A 20,639-nucleotide genomic window follows, 5' to 3' on the forward strand; every position below is an offset into this window, starting at 1 on the left:
TGCCCAGGTGGCCGAATCCCAAAACTGAGGCCTTTTAAACATTGTGGACAAAGACTGGTCTGTGAACCAGGAGGAGACAGGAACCAACCTGCTCGCCTATCCGCCTGAGGTGCATTGCTTGTCTGATTGACTTTGCTGCTGCTCTTGCTACATTTTTCTCTGCAGCAGCAAATTATTTTCAGCTGTCCTTCATCAAAGGGGTATCTGACCTCCTTACTGTTTTTGGCTATAGCCCTCTGCCTTGTCCCACTGGAGATTTTCAACTTCCATTTCAAAGACTAAGTCGGAACGTAGAAATGTTCACCGCAGCTTTGATGTCAGGCTATCCGATGTTGATGTTCCATTCTCGGACACCTCCTGCAGCCTTGCCCCACAAAACTTTACTTCCTCAGAACATTTTTCTCAATAGTTTTTCTAAGTCCGAAGTAAGTCCTGACAGAGCCCAATCCACTTCTTATATCCGACCCGCACGCCATCCAGGTCAGACATGTTTTTTTTTTCACTTTGGCTCTGTCTTGCACAACTAGATGTCTATAGTTGAGGTATTGATCTTTAAGGTGCTAGTTTTTCCTAAAAACTTTTTTTTTTTTTTAAATCATGAGTCCAGTTCTACTGATAAGATTGTTGTTGTTTTGGTGTCAAATAATTGAATAAAATGTACTCTATTTTACTAAAATGGTATGGGATTCTTCTTGTGTTTTTTTCCACTTTATTGCTGTTTGTGTACTGCACAAATACTTTACACAGTGCCTGTAAGCTAAGGTTGACTGTTTGTGTCAAGCTACCCAGGGTTAAGCACAAGTTAATTTAGTTACTTTTTGTGGTTAATTCTGCAAAGGATTGTGAATGTTGCTTGAGCAGGGCTCACACCCTAGTCAACCACAACCCTTTTTCTCACATTGCAGTATTTACTGGGAGAGATCAAACTTTCTGGTTCTGTGTTTGCCCCTGTAAAATGAGGAATTACATAGGGAATTGGTGCTTCCTTGTGAATTTCTCCCGTGTCAAATTTACCACGTTTCCCCCCCTAGTAGACTTAAGCTGGTTGGACCTACAGAGACTTCCACAGGGAACAGTTAGGGCGGATTTACCATAAATCTTGTAATTCCGATCACTGCACAAATAGAATGTATCCCAAATCCCAGAATTTAACACCCCACTCCCCCTTGTAATCTAGGCCAAAGAGTAAACACTGGGGAAACAAAATAAATGCTTCACAGCCAAGTGAACTAGATGCTAATGACGTAATTTTTTTCCTAGAATTTATGAGAAATCCATGTGTGGATGCAGGCTTGATTCCTCCGCTGGTGCAGCTGCTAAACTCCAGAGACCAGGAGGTGTTGCTACAAACCGGACGTGCCCTTGGAAATATATGCTATGATAGCCGTAAGTGTAAAAATAACAAGCAATGATGTTTAAAATCCGCTTCCCAGCTTTCAGCCACTCTTCCGTTGACCTTATTTCTCTCTCTCTCTCTCTCTTTTTATATATATATATATTTTTTTTATTTTTATTTTTTTTAACTAAACATGGTATCATGAAGTGGCATAAACTATGAACTGTTTTATGGGAGAAAAACTAATTTATGTGATAGTATGCTGGAAATCCTGCTTCAGAACACATTTGTAAGAAAGTGAAACAAAAGCAGCAGGTTACATGGCAAGAGCTCTTTGTTCCTTTTTGAGTTATGAAAGGAAAGGAAAGGTTCCTTCTCCCCCTCTGCAATTATTATTTCCAGAATTCCCAGTCCCCATTACTAAAACTTGTCAACTGACCACAGTAATCAGACTAGGCGGATCAAACGTAATTACTTGTTCTATGGAATATTTTTTTAAACCGTCCTGAAATCACTACTTCCTCAGGATCTTCATCTTTTGCAAACATGCTGTTTAATTATGCCATTGTTATTCAAACTAAGACATTAAGAATGTTTTATATTTGTGATAATTGAATATTGATTGACCTCTGGTTGCAAATTGTCTTGATTATTTTTCTGAAAATGCAGATATAGAACATATTGATCATGCTATTTTCATTGAATGGATAAGATCATTGGCTTGTGAAAGTGGTGTTTTCTTGATTGACAAGGGTGGCGAGAGTTTGCCAGTCTATGTTTGGAGTAGCTTTCTGACTCTTCATTATTCCATTTGGCCATCGTGTACTTGATGCAACCTGGGCTATAGGTGATCTTTGACTCCTCTTGCAGTCTTTTTTAAATGTTGTCTTAATATATCTTCTGTTACCTTGTATGGAGTATGAACCAGTGTCCTGTGATCACTATCACAAGAACACTCAAACCTAAATAAGTTGACCCTGGCCGGAGTGATATGGTATTGAAGAACACATGCACACCTTAGAAGGTCTTACTGCATACCATTTTTCATGATATTTTCAATTCAGTGGATTAACTGAAAAGCCTGGAGTTCCTTATTCAGATTAGTCATTTATCAAAATACTTGTTGCGGAGGTTCAGTCAGAGGACTTCTATTGAAAGCACTTTGCTGCATTATATTGCACGCTTTGCTTCAAAGGCACGGAGATGGGGATGGGTGTTGTGGCAGGCTCAAAGTGATTCCTTTCATCATGCACTTTCAATAAATACCATGCTGTGCCCCCATTAGGTGCTAGTTTCAGCAGAGAGGCTGGCTGCTGATGTGGAAACTAGAACTGACCTCCGCAACTCGCCGGAGACACAGAGGCTGTTCATCCAGCACTAGATGCAGCTGGGACTATTCCAGTGTGTTTCACTCTGGGTTTCTTTTTTTATACCAGGTACTCCTTGTACTACAGGTGGTGTTTTCCGGAAGTTGCAGTCCGGTTATCGCACACCTTTTTGAATCAATGTTACATTTGTCAAAATGACCACCTGTTGAATCTGACATTGCATACTGCTGTATTTTTTTTTCTTCTGGGTGGAATTGACCTAGGGTAATTGAAACGCTGGCAGAGCCTCAGAACAGATGTCCCTCGTCTGGTGACACCCCCCTTGGTGTTGCTTATTACCAGCACTGCGGATTGGATGCTGTGCATGTGCCTGTTATGCAAAACACCTATGGGTTATGACTGAAGTAATGTGGATTGATGCGATTGTCATAAATAACTTCTCAATCAGTATCTTAATACTTAGGGCTACAGATTCGAAAATGCACAAGTAGGCACTTCACCTCTTACTTTTCTTTCATTGCTGTTCCTTCTGTTTCCCAAACACCATTGTGTTAGTTCTGCAGTGAAGTTGCATTGATCTCATTCTGCACCGCTGATTTGCCTTGTATTGTAATACTGTCAGTTGTATTTCCAACTGTTAAACCTGGCAACCTTAGGGTGGTCTTACCCAGACATTTTGCCTTTATCTCCTGTTTTGTTGCTGTATCTTTTTGTTGGCCTTTGGACTCTGAGCACTTTACCACTGCCAACCAGTGTTAAAGTGCATGCGCTTCTCCCCTAAAACATGGTATTTTTGGTGTATCCACAATATGCATATTTAATTTACTTGTAAGTTCCTTGTAAAGGGGTATACCATATAACCAGGGCCTGTAAATTGAATGCTACTAGTGGGCCTTCAGCACTGATTATGCCACCCACTTACGTAGCTCTGTAAACATGTCTCAGGCCTGCCACTGCAGAGCCTGTTTGTGCAGTCGCTCTGCCACCCCAACTAGGCATCTAAAACATCATGCCAAGCCCTAAACTCCCCTTTTCATACATGTGTCATCCCTTGTGAAGGCCTTAGGTAGCTGATAGGGCAGGGTGCCATGTAAGCAAAAGGCTGGATATGCACTTGGAGTCTTTCAGTACAGTGAGGCCTGCCCCTCTGATAGGCCTGCATTGGAAATTCCTTACAATACACTTAAGCTGTAATTCCTGATCTGAGCGGGGTAACTGCATCATGTTTAGCAGCATTGGAATGGTAATAATAAATCCTCTTTGTTGGTGAAGTTGGATTTGTTAATACTATTTTAGAAATACCACTTTTAGAAAGTTGGTATTTCTCTGCACTCACTGCCCTGTGTTCCTACAGCCATCCTCCAATACACATCTGCTCTGGGCTGGGTGACAGATACACTTGTGCATTCCCTCCAGACACCCACAACACAGGATACACAACTGCATTTGCATTCATCTGAATACTGATGAGTCTTCCTGGGGAGGAGGTTGAGAAGGGCTTATACTTACAGTTCAAAGGATAGTGACCAGAGTCCACGCAAAGGGGCTGATTACCCTCCACTGATAGCCTGGAGCAGAGGCTGAGCTGAATGGGGGACCTTTGCACTTCACAGAAACTCTTTGTAGTCATCTCCCACATCAAAGGCACTTTCTAGTATATGTACTGTGTCCCTGAGCCACTCAAAGTAGTACAGTTCCAGACTCAAGGAAACTCTGCTAGAGTAAAGACTGCTGTGTGCCAGGATCAGCACTCTGCTAGACCCGACTGTTCCCAGGAACTGCTGTTCTGTCCTGTTGTGCTGCCTTGCTGATCTCTGCCCTGCACCCCAAGGACTAATCTCTCCAGAGTGTCTCCAAGTGGTTGCTGACTTACCTCTGGTTTAATTGAGGGTCTCCGTGAAATCAAAGACCCCGTCACCCCATTAGGACATCACTGGGGCTTAATTTCACTGAGATACCGAGTGTGGTGCCCTTGATGTGGTCCCTGATTCTAGGATCCTGCTGTGAGGCCGTGTGTTATGTCAGAGTTTCCCCTCCCCAGTGTTGTGGAGATCAGGAGCTAGAGGGCTATCCCCCACGTACTGAGGGGCTGTGCGCCCTGCTCGATATCACCCGGCAGCCTGCTCGCTTCCTTCAGAGGGAATCTCGTGCCAAGCCGAGTGACAAAGGCTTGTCAACCCAGCTGCAGGGAGAGAGCTCTACCGCAGTGCAGCTCAGCCGAGACACAGCTTGAGGTGAGCTGCTACCGTAAGACTGTGTGTAGAAGCTCACCAGCACTTCCAACTGCCCAGTGGACTCCTGGACCTAAAAGCAGTCAATGCACTCAGCAAGGAAGATATTTTAGACATTCCAGCCCCTCTGTCTCTGTGCAGGAGGTGACTGGAGTATAGATCAGAAGGGGAGCGGCAGCTCTAAAGGATGTCTTGTTAGGTTTTGCTAAATATTGTTTTCTGACCTGGATTCTTCCAGTTGCACCCTGCTTGATTCATTGATCAGATCTGTATTGTGATAATCTTGATTTGTTAGGATAAAGAATCTCCTTTTTATATAAACCCGATGTGGGGTATTTTTGTGGTGCTTCACTGTATTTGTTGAACATGTGTTGCTCATATACTTTACACATTGACTTCTAAGTTAAGCCTGTCCGCTCTGCGCCAAGTTACCAGAGGGTGAGCACAGGCTAATTTATGTTGTTTAATTGACTTACCCTGACTAGGATTGTGGTGCCTTCTTGGACAGGACGCATTCCACGGCCAACTAGAGACCCAGTTTCTAACACCAATCTACCACCCATCTTGTAAAACAAGTGTATGGATCCAAAGCTAGAAGGACTTTTTTCATTTTCTTTATTGTTTTTTAATATTTTTATTGACCATTTTATATTAACAGTAGATACACATAACATTCCAGGATAATTCCTCAGCATCGTACAGCATTTACATTTCCTGATACAATACAGAATAAATTGTTTAAGGACATTGGGTCAGTTGGTATTTACAGTGGGTAATTGGTGCCCCAGTTTTTGGCCAGGAAACATTAAACAACTACAGCTGTCCACAGATCTGCATTGTGTGAGTCTTGGTGTGGTCGATTTTGGCGTGGGAAAGGTGAGGGGAGAGGGGGGTGAGGGAAGGGTGGAGGGACAATCTGAGAGCAGGTGAGTGGGTTAGGGGCTGTCGTACTGACCGTGTGTCTGGAGAGGGCACTAGAAATGAACAACATGGGACTTACTGTGCGAGCTTGCCTCCCAGTGCCTTAACATTGTGCAGTGCACCATTGTTAGTACACATTTGCAGAAGGCGACTTGGTCTCAAGACCTGGTATTAACAGTGAGTCCGCTCCGGTTTGTTCAGCAGAATGAGAGCATTCTAGTAGGCCTCTCCACTTGTCTTTGCCTTTACTACCAGTAAGGTCTCACATGAAGCTAGTCCTGTGTTTTCTTGTCTGTGAAGAGGCCCTCTCCTGCGCCCCCTCCTTACCTGATAATCTGGCCCTGAGTCCCCATCTCCATTTCCTCACGAAGTGCAGCCAGAAACAATTAAAAGGGAAAAAGGACAAAATGTTATAGGACAGGAAAACAATTTGGGACAGGTCTCGGAAACTAATGAAGGACTTGCCCCCTTGCAGGACACGCAGGGCAGAGTCCGAGAACTACAAAGAGGAACTCATCAGCTGAAAAGGGGAACCACGCCTGGGGGAATGGCATCAGAGATGCTGTGCAGGGAAACAGACACAGGAGGAAGACACGAGGGAAAGCACTGAGAAGCCAACAGGGAGAGACATGCAGAAGCCCAGACAGAAGCGGACCTCGAGCAGGAGGGAGAAGAGACAAGTAGCCAGCCTAGCTGCCTGAGCAAGGAAAGAGAGTAGGACTGAAAACGAGGAATTACCAGAAACCCGGTACAAAGACTGGTGGACGCTGCCAATTGAAGCCCCAGAGCTCCCCATAACTCAGGAGAGTTGGGGCTAGTGTGGTGAGTGGGGATCGGCTGGGCACCTGAGAGTTTTGTTTTTGGTTTCTCTCTCCTCTTATGGTTCTCTCCTGTTACTTTTTTGTTTTTGTGTTTTCTCAGAGCCTTGATATATATATATTTTTTTTTTTTCCCTTCTTCTTGATTGATATAAAGGCGGGGGAAGACCTGAACTCAAGGACCTTTTAGTTGAGTTTGTCACTTACTGTATATAAAGAGGCATATCCTTATGTTTAGTCTTTCTTTGCACAGCCCTAAGTGCCTGGAGCATCCCAGCTATAAACCTACACCTCTTTCCTATGATCCTCAACACTATTCTGTCGACTCAGTGACACCCAACCCTCACAAAGCACTCCGGGTGTTATGGTGTAGGTAACCCCTTTGGCTCATATTCTGCATATTTACCGCAATTTGTGTGCTGTCTTCGAGGAGTTGGTGGCAACACCCAGTGGAAGAAGCTCCTGGAAAAGAGAAGAAAGAGAAATGACCTCATCATTCCAGTCCTGAAGAACAGAATAAAAACAGAGACATTAGGCGTATGCCCATAAAGATCCGCTCCACCCAAGAGAAACTGATCAAAATTTCATTTTTGGTGTTATAGTCTAATAAAACTTCAAGATTAAAAAAATCAACCAAGCCTCCGAAGGCATATTTCTTCCCATCCCTCTTACTGTCTGCCCCCAATTGTACTTTTTAAGAGTTGCAGTTTCCGCCTTTGTCCGTTTTTCTACATGCCTCAGCCATGTTGGAGGGTTTTTGAACCTTCAATGAAATAGTGTTGGCACATTTGGCCAGTACCAGTTCTAAATCAATAAATCTGGGAGTGTGTTTGTTTTGTTGAGAGCGGCTTTGGGCCTAGTAAGCATGTCCCTATGTCTTGGGCCAACTGTCTGCCCATAAGGTCTCATAGATTTGCCACAATAAGCTTTCAGTAGCGTGTGATCAAGTCGTAGGCCCATGCCATGTGAATGAAGTATGCTCCAGGTCCCTGATACCGCGGTCACATGTCCATCTACTCGATATACATTTTCTCTTAACGGCTTGGTGTTAAATAAGTTTAATTCAAATAATTAAACTGGGTTTATTTAAAATGCAAGTTTTTGTTACACTCTTGGTATATCTTAAAATCGTGTCCCAACTGGTATTGTTGACCTCGCCATCCAGAGCACTCTTCCCATTTGTGTTTGAGTGAGTCAAGGGACTTGTGCAGTGAAGTCAAAATCGACCCATAAAGAAGTTTTATGGCATGGTCGTCAGGCTCTTAAGTAAGTAGCCTATGTAGTGTGCTGTCAGTTTGTGGCTCCACCTCACCTCTGTGAATCCGCTATCGCGCTCATTAGTGCACAGTGCTTGAGTAAGTGGCCCTGCCCCCGCTGCAGGTGGTCAACAAGGAAGTTGTAGGTGTGAAGGGTTCCACTGTAGAAAAGATCACAAACTGTCAGTACTCCGGCTTCCGTCCACACTCTGTGGTTATGGTGTGCCATCAGTGCCTTGAATCGGGGGGGGGGGTGAACTAAAGCAGGATCTCTGGGGTGTACACCACATCCAGTTTAACACATCTCAGGAAATCCTGCCAGCAGTTCTGTTCACTGTCACTTCCCTATGGGCATTCGGATGTAGGGAAACCCCGCCCAAGTGTGCTTCATAAAGGATAGTTGGGTTAGTGCTTTCTGGAGTTTACCCGGAGCCAGCAACCTCATTGCCTATTGCAGCTGGGCTACGATGTAGTATGCCTCATAATGTGGGGCCTCTAGGCCTCGATCGTTGATCAGATGGTGCAGCATGGTCAGTGACACTGCATCTACCCGAGCCCCAGACCAGCTGTCGGAACAATGCGTTAATGGACAGCAATAATATTTTAGTGATTGCTACTCTGCCCATTCGCTACAGCTGTAGCGAATATCAGAAGGCCATGGATTTTCGGGCAGTAGACAGGACCCAACTCAAGTTGGCATTTTAACTGATCTTGTCCCAGTAGGCTTGCACTCCAAGGTACTGGAATGTATCTGCCTCCTATTGTATCATTGTTGCCTGCCCTGGTTGTGAAGTCGGTCCAGTTGCCGTGTCTGTCGAGAACAAACAGGACTTATTCCAGTTAATGGACAGTCCTGATATTCGGCTGAATTGTGTCAAAAGTATCATCACTTGGGGGGTAGTGACTGTTCTGGATTGGGGAGATATCCTAATGTGTCATCTGCATTTATAGCACAATTTGAGTGGCATGGGGTAATCATATGCCCCAGTCAGACACCTTTGTGCACAGTGTGCGAGATAACTGTTCCATCACTAGGGCAAAGAGGTTGGGGGCAGCCTTGCCTGGTCCTCCTCCCGATGGACCATGCTTCGGACTCCCAGTGCCTATGTGGGCCATCGCCGAAGGGTGCTAATATAGTATTTTGATCTACTGTAGAATATTGGGTCTGAACCTGAATGTCCGCAGCACTGTAGATATGGCCACAAACTTGATTTGAATGCTTTTTTGATATCCGTTGAAAGACATACCGAAGAATGCTTGGTCCATTACATGGAACAGTCTCCGGAAACTGTATGTAGTACTTCAGCCAGGTATAAAGCTGCACTGGGTCTAGATGGACCAGCGTAGGCCGATATTGTATGCATAAAGCTAGGAGTTTCCTCTGGATCTTCCTTTCGGTATTAATCTTTGAAAGAGGATGGTGCGACTGAACATCCCTAGCGTCGTGGTTCTGCTTGAGTAGCACTACAATCAGGGCCTCTATGAGATTGTGGAAGGACCCCCATCTCAAACGTCTCCATAAACATACTGAGTGGATGGGGGTGGAGGGGCTAGTCTGGTCTTATATGCCAAGTAAAACTCTCCCGGTAGGCCACCTGGGCCTATTGCCTTCCCCCGTTGGAAGTTGTTTGATCAATGTCACGAGTTTCTCTAGCGTTATGGGCTCCCTGAGAGCCATCCTCTTGGATTGTCGAAGTCTTGGGAGGTTCTGAGGCCTCAAGTTACTCGGTAATGTCTGAGTTGTAGTGGGCCTTAGGTGGGCGGGGGTGGTGTAAAGCAGGTAATAGTTGTAATTTATTTCAGTCTGGCTGTGTCACAATGATCCCTCATAATCCGGGTCAAGCAGCTAGGCGTTTTCCTTTGCTCAGCTCTCAGGAGCCACGCGAGCAGCCGACCAGCTCTACTCTTCTTGCAATGTTGCTGTGTAATGTGTCCTGGTTAGTGCACATTCCACAATCAAGCTAAGTGCAGCTCATATTATCGCCTGACTTATTTCATATTCATTCGCCAAAACCAAGAAGATCCCTTACAGGTACAGTTAAGGGGTTTCTGAGCACAATAACCGTATAGAGCAGCAAATGCTCTTTATAAACTAGTAAGGTAAACGTGGAAATTTAGCAATACCCTGTGTGCTGACACAATGTGCTATGATAATATAATTCTTTAATTACGTTTAAAATACACTATGAAATAATTTCGTTACTTGGAATAAAAATCTTCTTCTGTATTCATTGGCCTGGAGTATTCATCCAGCACAAATATGCTGCATTTAATCAGAAAAGAGGGCACGTTGAGATATTTCTGGTGTGATCAATTAAAAATGCTACTTGTTATCCTTAAAGGCAACAATTCAACATCATTTCAGATGATCAATCTGTTGCAGTCATGTGTAAAGACCAACATTTTATCTTTTAAAATAATCACTTTATATTCTAGATGGTATGCCTTTTAGCAGCAGTTTTGTATTGAATGTGTGCAAACATCCTCAAAGTCACTCTCTCATAGTTATTCAAAACAATGTTCATTGAACCTATGGCTGTTTCGTGCAATGATGTTACTTCAGATTCATTACCCCATTATCATATCGGGGGTGTGGTGTACATCTGAATCCTTACAATGATGCAAGTGTAGTTCTGAAATTAATCTCGGTCTTCTGCCATCAGACCATTTCTTCATAGAGTGACGTTTATTTCCGCTGCTGGCTACTATGACCACCTTAAAACCCCGGCAATCACCCTTGTTGTCATGGCACAAATGTTCAAACCTGACTCCATTTTAGCTCTGCTATGCAGCCTCTCTCTCCATCTGTACTCTCCCTCCCGCTCTTTCGGCCTGCATGTGCTTGTTGCGATTATCCCCCAGGGAGCTGTGGAAAGTTACAGTCACCAGCAAGCGGCCGTGGGCTTTTAAAACCAGCTTCCCTGGCTCCAGCCCACAGATGCTGCCGAAAAAAAACCAGACAGACCAAAATGCGTACAAAAATGAACATTCTCTAAGCCATGTTTTAAGCAGTTTTCTAATTTGATGTATGCTTTGCTGATTTGTTCAACTCCGCTGGGAGCTTATTTCACAGTTGGTAGCCAAAAAACTCTAAATCTTTTGCCACTCAAGTAAGTTCGTGCTTTTTAACTTAGTAAAATCCATAAACATTACAGAAAAGTAAAAAACAAAAAAACTTCACAGATTGCAGAGGCGTTTTAATAATCTCACTCATGTTTAAAGTACCAATTTCATTTGTTTAGGAATACGTTCCCGGCCGAAATTTGCTCAGAATCCTGCAGCCAACGCTAAAAAATGTCTCGGGTTCTGGATACCAAAGCTGCGTAGTCTTGATTCTGCCTCATACTTCTGTCAATTACCACACAACACTCCCTCCATTTTTATCTCACGTTTGCATATTCTTTTTATCACTGCTTTTCCTCTTTGTCCAGGGTCGGACTGGCCTATAGCGCAATTATGGAGTGCCCGACGGGCTGGTCTTGCAGGTTGTGTGTTTGCTAGTTTTTTGGCTGTTTGTGGGCTGGCTTTTATGGTCTGGGAGGCCTTTTTTTATTTACTGTTGAGTTCTCGGATATTAATACAAAGATTGCTTGCAGTAAGCATGTACCTTGCAAAACAAGTATACAAGTATACACCTTGTACGTTTTAGTATCGCCCTGGTTTGTAAATGCGGGCAGCTTTTCCTTAGTTATCTGATGCGCTAATGTGGCCACTTTAAATTGATGCCTGAGCCTGTTTTCTGCCCCAGTACAACCCTGCCTCTGTCACTGTTTTTACATCTTTCACACACTCCTTCGTTACCTCTTTTGGGTCTTTCACTCTTGTCGTGAGTCAGCCTAATGATGAAAAATAAGTCCTGGTCTCCAGAAATCAGTGCAGCTGCAACCACCAGCTAAATTTAGGCACTTGGTTTCAAGTGCCATGGCTGTTTTAATGTTGACCAACAGGTGAAATGTGGCAAGAGCACTATAGCTTCCAGACGCACTTCTGAAAGGTGTACTGTAATTAAATTTAGCGTTTAGGAAGATTAGAGCTGCTCAAAACTGCTTGGCGTTCAGAACACTGCCTGTTGTCAATGTTAATTGCTTCTACTGATGACAGTTAAAATGGTAGCAGACAATTCTCTTCTACAACAGGAAACCGTGTTTGCATTAAAAGTAAAACACATTTTTATTTGCGCTAAATTACATGCTTTATTTAAAAAATATACTGATGTCGTTTGTAGGGTTGGTGTGTATTCTCCGCAAAGGTGTTTGCGATGAAGTGTTGGATATTATGTACGCTAACATTGCAAATCTCTAGCGAATGTGTTACCTTAACGATGTGTAGTCATTATTCATTGTAAATAGGACATTTGAGGATTGTTTCCCAAAGGGGAATGCTATTGGCGCAATGACATAATAGACATCTCCTTGTTCTCATGGAAGTACAGTGGTAGAATTCTTACAAAAAAAGTATTGCAGCTACATAATTATTTTCCACCTGTCACAGTCAGCCTGCGTTTTTGTTATATATTATTGTTGCCATATATTAATTCCTCGTATTTATTTTGCCTTTTATTGTATGCTGAGTTACCGCCTCCTCACCCCACACTGTGCCCACCCCCCCAAAAAATACTCTGTCTCTCTTTGATATCACCTAGATGGATTTAGAATGTTGATAATACAACAGGATATCTGAATCTGAGAATTATGTTGCCGAAAGGACAGTCCTATCGGTGTAAACGTCATACTAGATATCACCTTGTTCTTAAAAGAAGTACAATTGTAAAATTATTTAAAAAAAAGCCTTATTGCAGTTATTAACGGTTTTTTCCGCTTGTGACCATCAGTCTACGGCTTTATGTGTTGTCGCCATACTTTATTTTCTACTATCTATTTTGCCTTTTAATGTATGCTGGGTCTCGCCCCTCCTATCCTCCACTGTGAGCACCCTCTTAGATTCCACCTGGATGGGTTTAAGATGTTCACAGCTGAATATTCGGCCGGCCTTGAGAGCTGTGATTGCACTTCTATCTAAAAAATAAATTGTTTTCCCCATCTTGTTATCCGTTCCTTAATGTCTGTGTTGATAGCAGATTTCGATACTGCCCTTAGTCTCTTTCAATTCTTCTTGTTTCGCGATCTCACATATTTTTTTCCGATGTATCCAATTTATTGTTCATAAAAATATCAAGCTTAAATCTATGTGAGTGGTCATTAAAGAAATATCCCTATGCTCCCTCCATTGCTTCGCGTTTGCTGGTCACAAATTCCTGAGAAATAAGACAAGTCACCCAGCCAATTAGGTGAGAGTGGATCGGCAGATTCCCCTCAATTCTTGTTTTCAATTAACTCTGATAACCACGGTCAAATGTGACATTTAATTGCATGCAGTCCTTTTTATATTGTTCCGGGAAACTTTTCCTGTAGTCAATAATGGATAACATTGATGCATAGTAGGGCACACTAACAGTTACCTACAACCTCCGTGTCACTACCTGGCCACCATTTGCAAGCATGGCATCTTCTGCAGTAGCATACTTGAAATAGCTTCTGATGTCACATGTAGGATTTTCAGTCTACTAAACTGTTTTAGGTGCTTCAGCTTTAAAATATATCTTCACTGAAAGAAACAAAGGTCAAAGTGCTGTTTTAATTGGTTATTGAAATAACACAAAAACTAACATTTAAAAAAACAAAATACACAAAAATTCACCTGTCATAGTTTAGGGTGCTAACTATAATTTGTGCCCCTGCCGTGCTCAGCTTATGGCCTCATGTATTGCATCACTAATGACATGTTAAAAGGCTTCATTGATAACATTATTGATTATATCAACCTACTGCACATCAAATTATTCTATAAACTGCCAGATCATTTAAAAAAACAAAACAAAGGAGGCAGTAAAGGGCCCCTGAACATATACATCACAGATTTACTATATGTACATATACGAAATCAAAACATTGTAGCACTGGAGAAAAGTCTGATTCAGTATGCTGACAGATATATATGGTGCACACCATAACTACCAGTGAAGGTTTTAGTGCGAGCAGTATTTCACTTAAACAAGGTAGAGACTGAACACATTTAGTGTGAGTTGCAGATGTACATTTAAAATAGATTTTGGCTTAAATCAAATGTCTGTTGCCAAAACGTACAAAAAACTACAGCTTATCCTTACAATACATTATTTACTGTGGAGTTTTTTGTGCTCATATAGTGAGTTCTTGTTTAGTGCTGTCAACAATTTCCTTAAGATCAGTGAAAATTCTGAGACATTATACCTTGTTGTAAAATGTATAATGTGTGGGTCACTCACAGACCGTTCAAGTCACAGTATGATTGTAAGCATGGGTAAAATGGTATACCTCATTGTGCTCATTTCAGGAATGTGTTCACCGTAATTTTACAAACTACAGAGGGTTGTCACTAGGGCCTGGATATGCAAGCTTTATCATTGGCTAATGTATAGATGTTAAGCCATTCAAATTCTATGTCTAAAGTAATTAACGTGAACATCTCAGTATGGTAAACAATGTACAAACACTTTTTTAAACAGTATTCAAAATGAATAAACTTAGAAGTTGCATATCGCATAAATGTCTACAGAGCCATTTTGTTCCTTACAAACCTGTGTACCACTAAAAACACACCATATCTACTCAATGTGGGTGATTTCACAAATATGCTTTATATCCTGCATGTTGCTAAAGGTTATGCCCATTAGCACTACAGATGTGATAGAAATTGTGTCTAGGTTCAGCATGCTGAATACCTTCCAGTCTGAGAAAGAGATAGCAAACTGTCACATTAATTGGATGATGGAATCAGTGCTGTCATCTTCGATGTGATCAGTGTTACTTGAGATGTCATCAGTCATGTCATTTAGCATGTCATGAGTGATTTAATAGGTGAGGTAATAAGAGCACCTGGCGGGGTGGGGGGTGCTACTTAGTTAGCTCAGTAATTTCCTAGGTTTTTTTAACGTAAGGTAAGATGTTATCACCATACATAACTAACATCACTTCAACATTTGTTTTTTCAATGAATTTTAGTTTTTTATTATTATTCATATTCAGCCAACTCTTTGCGCAGTGGAGCATTGTAAGCTGGGATTGGTCAGCGGCCAGGCCCTCCACCTTACATCTTGCAGGAGGCCAACCCTCTGTGTGCATGGTGTTTGGCTGTATGCAAACTAGGGCTCGCAGCAGGTCAGGCCTCTATCCAAGCCTTGTGTCCTACACTGTGTGGGTGGGCAGCCCCTTCTGTGCACAATCTATAGCCATGCACAGCAGCAGGTTGGATGCAGGGTCTGGCCCCCCGCAGACAGTCAACCGCCCTTGCATGCTGTGCAAGGTTCTTTGTTTTTTGGCTGCAGGCCCTGAACCCAGCCCCATGCAACAGGAGGTCCAGTCCCCTGCTTCACACAACCTTTGTCCATGCACAGCACGGGGTTACCCATAGGGCTTGGCCTAAGACCATACTCTGCACCCAACCCCCGGTGGATGGCAATCGTCCACCGGAACCAGACCCTACGTTTTATTTATTTTGCAGTACTGTCTCTGAAGCTACATCTTACTTCTACCACAGCAACCATGCAAGCTTCTCCCAATAAAGCAGACATGGTTCATGATATCATTGATGATGAAGCTTAAGTGGGGTACCGTGGAAGTATGTGGCAAATTGTTTGCTATTTTTTTAGCCTTTGGTGGGGAGTTCTTCTGGGTCCCTCCCCACCAGTGTCGGGGAGCTGAGAATGCCTACTCTGCCTTCATATATTTTTTTTTCTTTCAACTTCAGGACATAGGGACCGAGTCCGACAGTACTCTAATAGTAGCCTCAACATTTTTCTTTGAGTTGCGGCCAGCCAGTCAGATCTCTTGGCACCATGTGACCAGTACCAGTCACACAGTACTGCTAAGGCCAACAGGAGTAAAAGTTCCCTCAGATAGTCAGAGGGCCCCGTTTTTTGGATTGTCGGTAGCATGGGACTCCTGCAAGAGCAACAATAGATATATCTAACTTTTTAACCTATTCGTGACCACCGAGCACATCTCTAAACATGAATGTCTCAAACTGCGGAACAGATTTACACCAAACAATGAAAAGCATACTTTCTGAGTAAAGTTCTGTCTGTGAAAACTGGTGTAATTTCATTTGTCTGTTTTTCTGTAACACTTCCCAAAAAGTCCTATGGGATTTAACATCAGATTGGATGAGGCTCAGCCGCCTAAAGCTGAACTCTGAAAAAACGGAAGTCCTCATCCTCGGCAACACCCCGTCCGCCTGGGACGACTCCTGGTGGCCCTCGGCACCGCACCGGCCCCCACAGACCACGCCCGCAACCTCGGCTTCATCTTGGACCCTCTTCTCACCATGACCAAGCAAGTCAACGCCGTGTCCTCCGCCTGTTTCCTCACCCTCCGCATGCTCCGCAAGATCTTCCGCTGGATCCCCGCCGACACCAGAAAAACCGTGACCCACGCCCTCGTCACGAGCCGCCTGGACTACGGCAACACCCTCTACGCCGGGACCACAGCCAAACTCCAAAATCGCCTGCAACGCATTCAAAACGCCTCGGCACGCCTCATCCTCGACATACCCCGCAGCAGCCACATCTCCGCACACCTGAGACACCTGCATTGGCTCCCTATCAGCAAAAGGATCACCTTCCGACTTCTCACCCACGCACACAAAGCCCTCTACGACAAGGGACCGGAATACCTCAACAGACGCCTCAGCTTCTACATCCCCACCCGCCTCCTCCGCTCCTCTGGCCTCGCACTCGCTGCTGTCCCTCGCATCTGCCGCTCCACGGCGGGTGGGAGATCTTTCTCCTTCCTGGCGGCCAAGACCTGGAACTCCCTCCCCACCAGCCTCAGGACCACCCAGGACCACTCCGCTTTCCGGAGACTCCTAAAGACCTGGCTGTTCGAACAGCGATAACCCCCCCCTTTTTCCCCTAGCGCCTCGAGATCCGCACGGGTGAGTAGCGCGCTTTATAAATGTTAATGATTTGATTTGATTTGAACATTGGGAATCAGCTTTATGGTCCCCAACTTTTTTTTTTACTAGCCCCCTGTTAGAATATCCCCCAGAAACTTTCCAGAAAGAAGCTTAGGTGGATGATTTCATTTTGAAAAGTTTAGTGAAGATTCGTCAACAGGCGCCAGCGCAGAAAAAGACTCTACTTCCTAAGGAAACTATGACCTAACTATAAGTGCATAGAGGCAACCAGTATTTCCAGGACTGGTTGTGGTGGCAGCACAAACTACATGGCTGAGTAGTTTGTACATGTCAACAGAGTCACAAGATAGCAATATTACAAGATATACTTTATGTATTGTTTGTATTACATGTTTAATTTGGGATAGTTAGCTTCAACGGGTGTTTGTTCCAAACTGTGAAAGGTTTATTGAAAATGGTAAAAAACTGGACTACATTCTTTGGTTGTCTGTGGTAATAAGGAGAGGACAGTTCATACATTTATAATTAGGAATGTAGAAATTTATAAAGAACATGTTTGTGTTGTTAAAATAATGCATTGTGTCTACAGAAGAACTAACAGATTGTTGACACCATTCTGTTCAAGGTGCACCTCACAATTAGCTATCAATCAGCACTGATTACAATAAAATGTTTAGGTTTTGTTGACCTTCATAAATAGTTTGCTGATAAACAGAAGACAGTGGTCCGGGCCCGTGGAATTTTCGGATGCTATGTGTTTACCTCATAATTATGGTTTTACCACATTTGCACAGAATAATAGATTTGCTACACTTGTCACATAATTTGCTAATTTAAACGAAGGTTTCTAACAAAAATCGACCAAAATAGCACTGTCAGAGATTATGCTATAAAATATCCCTTAATTTGGCCTTTCCTAACAAATAATTTAAATACCTCTAAATCGTAATTTGATTCTCCATTGCTGCATAGTCATTGTGGCTCTGACAATGTTGAAGCTCCACATAGTGATTTGATCTGTCATAACAGTGTTTGATATGGTCCAATATTTCCATTGACTGATTCTGGTGACAACATGAGCCGAAAGCCAAATGGTTTGTAAATGTCACCAGAACCTCGAGATGATCATTATGTACGTTTTCTTTGTTACATGCTTATTTTGGGGGTATTAGATAAAATGGTTTATCTTCGAAGTTCAGTTACGAGTGGCTTTACTGTTAACGAATACAATTTTATTAAACAATGGACAGGAGTGAGGACCCAGAGGAGTTTTGCAGTTGTGGTTAAAGTGTTTCTGCATAATTTTGTATTGCCCACACATACCACTTAATTGGCACAATTTACAGATTTTACAAAAAATGTTTCTCACTCAAATGGATGAAAGTAATACTGCCAGAGAAAGTGTAACGTAAATTGCCCTATTTGCCACATATTTTGGTAAACCTGTGCAATATTCAAAGTAACCTTGATAATGATGGAGCTCTGCAGATTGATTTTGGGGGTTGGGGGGGTGAAGGGGGTCGCCTTTACGAGGATGAACGCCTTATTTCACAGAGTATTGTGATATCATTTCCATATTTCATTGTTCCTGGTGAAATATGGGTGTTAAACCACTGCATTTTCTGCAGTAAAAGCACACAGGCATGTAAAATGTACACACACAATCATGTACAAAAAACGTGTGTAATCTCCCAAACCGTTTTGCGTTTCGTTCTTGATTTTGTTTTATGGCACTTTCACCAATAATAACTTTGTTCTGTAGCCACTTCTTCTCTGAAAATCCCTCCACCCCTTTTTATCTTTCCAGAATACAAAGATTGCAAGTCCTTCGATCACTTTCTGTCAGGTTTCTGTTCTAGGCATTGGTCTGTCCTGGTAGCTGTCCTTTCCTCATCATTATCCTTTCTGTGAAGTGATCTCAAGGGAGCTAACGGTTTATTGACACATTGCCGTTTATCTAACTCACAAATCGCCCAAAGTAATTCTTTTAAGTGATTGCTTAGCTAAATGTTTTATTGAAAGGGCACATTTTAATGACTTAATGATGCATTAGGTACAATTGTTTGTGGGGAATTTCAGCCCAAGATCCAATTTGATTTTATCCTTCTAAAATCAGGTTATCTTCAGTGTCGTGGTTTTCTGAAAATTAGTGAACTATTTCAGATGTTTACCTTTCGGCATTTGCAGTTTAATTAGAAGCCGCAAAATGGCAGAACTATGCTTTAGAAGTGTGTTCGGATGTATCTTGGCACGTTCTAAGGTTACCTGGACAGTTTCAATGTTATGGTATAGAGTATCTATTATTAATTTATTTATTTTATTCTTTTAAATTATTGTAGAGCACTCTGAGAGCTGAAAATTTAATTTGAGTGTTTTGAACAGTGCTGACATGTTACGTTTAAGCCATTTTGCAGCACTGAGGCCACCAACGTGAACACTAGCGGGAAAGGTATAGGACCACTACATTGCCTGAGCATCATCACCCCAGTACAATGACGAATATCAAGGATATTAAAGAAAATAAAATTACCTAAAATGTAACAATTTGAAAGAAAGTAATAATTCAAGATAAGGGGAATCAGGGTTAGTGGGGTTTCCACTGAGATATTCTGAACACATGCATTAAGGAAACAATAGAAATAAAAAAAAACCTGTTAAGAAAACTTTAAGAATAAATAGGCAATGTATATAGTATGGTCAAGGTTAAGTTACAACTGTAAGCAACCTAAACAACTTACACTCAAACAAAGTTAGAGATAAGTTGCAATAATTAAATAATTTAAATGACTTAAAACCCCTTAAAGGTGAGCTGAAAGTTACCAGGATAAATAGTGACAAATGTCCTAGCTATTGGAACAGAAAGTTTCAATTCTATTAAGGACATACTTCTACTTACCGTGAAAGTAACTCCCAAAGAAGAAAAAGGTCTGGCGGAAATATCCAAAGCACGGACATCTGAGACCCTTCTACAAGACACTAAACAGAGGAGCATTACCAGCTTCACTGTGAGTTCTTTCCTGGATAAGTAACGGTTATGACCTCAAGACAAAAATAGATTTAAAACATGATTGATATCGCAAAGGGAAGAATAAAGTGGTTCAGGAGGAAGGGAAAGTCTGATACCAAGACCGCTATGACACACGAGGGTGTTCTCCCGATGGGGACCCGTTCAAGGGAGAGTGCCCAGCTGAGATGGCAGATCTGAAGGTATTTATAGAGCGGTAGGCTAAGCCCTCCGGAGCTAGACTGGCTAAAAATTGATTATATGTACTACAGCATAGTCCACAAGATCAAGATTCCGTTGCAAACACCAGAGAAACCAGCGAGACCCAGCTGATTTGTATCGTTTGGAAGTGATGGGGGCCTGGGCCTTGAAATAGAGGTCCTGAGCGTGGCCCGAAAGACCTGGGATCGACCATTGTTCCCTGAAAGTCACCACGTCATCAGAGACAGAGAGCCTTGAAGCACCAATTGGTGAGGCATATGATCCGGATTGAGGAGAATGAAAGGAAATAGGGGGAGTGGGATTGGAAAATCCCAAGAAAGTTCCGGAAGAACTGGAAACCAAACTTGAGCTCTCCAAATGGGAGTAATCAGGACTACGTTTGCCTGCTGGCGATGAATCTGAGTGGAAGTGCGAGTGATCATCATGAAAGGAGGAAAGGCGTAACCATTCTTTTGATTCCAGTTCTGGAGAAAAGCATCTGTGGTAGCCACTTAATGGTCTGGCCTCTAGCTGTAAAACTTGGGAAGTTGATGGTCTAGTCTGGAAGCCAAAAGATCCACCGAAAAGGGAC

General features: G+C 42.8%; 1 protein-coding gene across 2 annotated transcripts in view; it reads left to right on the top strand.

The window, feature by feature from the left end:
* Positions 1–20,639, top strand: part of RAP1GDS1 (Rap1 GTPase-GDP dissociation stimulator 1) — a 625,331-nt gene that overhangs the window by 292,773 nt on the left and 311,919 nt on the right. For both annotated transcript variants that reach the window (XM_069238277.1, XM_069238286.1), the window contains exon 4: positions 1,261–1,386. In XM_069238277.1, the coding sequence (XP_069094378.1) occupies positions 1,261–1,386 (126 nt within the window). The remainder of the gene's footprint in view (positions 1–1,260; positions 1,387–20,639) is intronic.

This window comes from Pleurodeles waltl, chromosome 1_2 (assembly GCF_031143425.1).
Source record: "Pleurodeles waltl isolate 20211129_DDA chromosome 1_2, aPleWal1.hap1.20221129, whole genome shotgun sequence".
Classification (NCBI taxonomy): Eukaryota; Metazoa; Chordata; class Amphibia; order Caudata; family Salamandridae; genus Pleurodeles; species Pleurodeles waltl.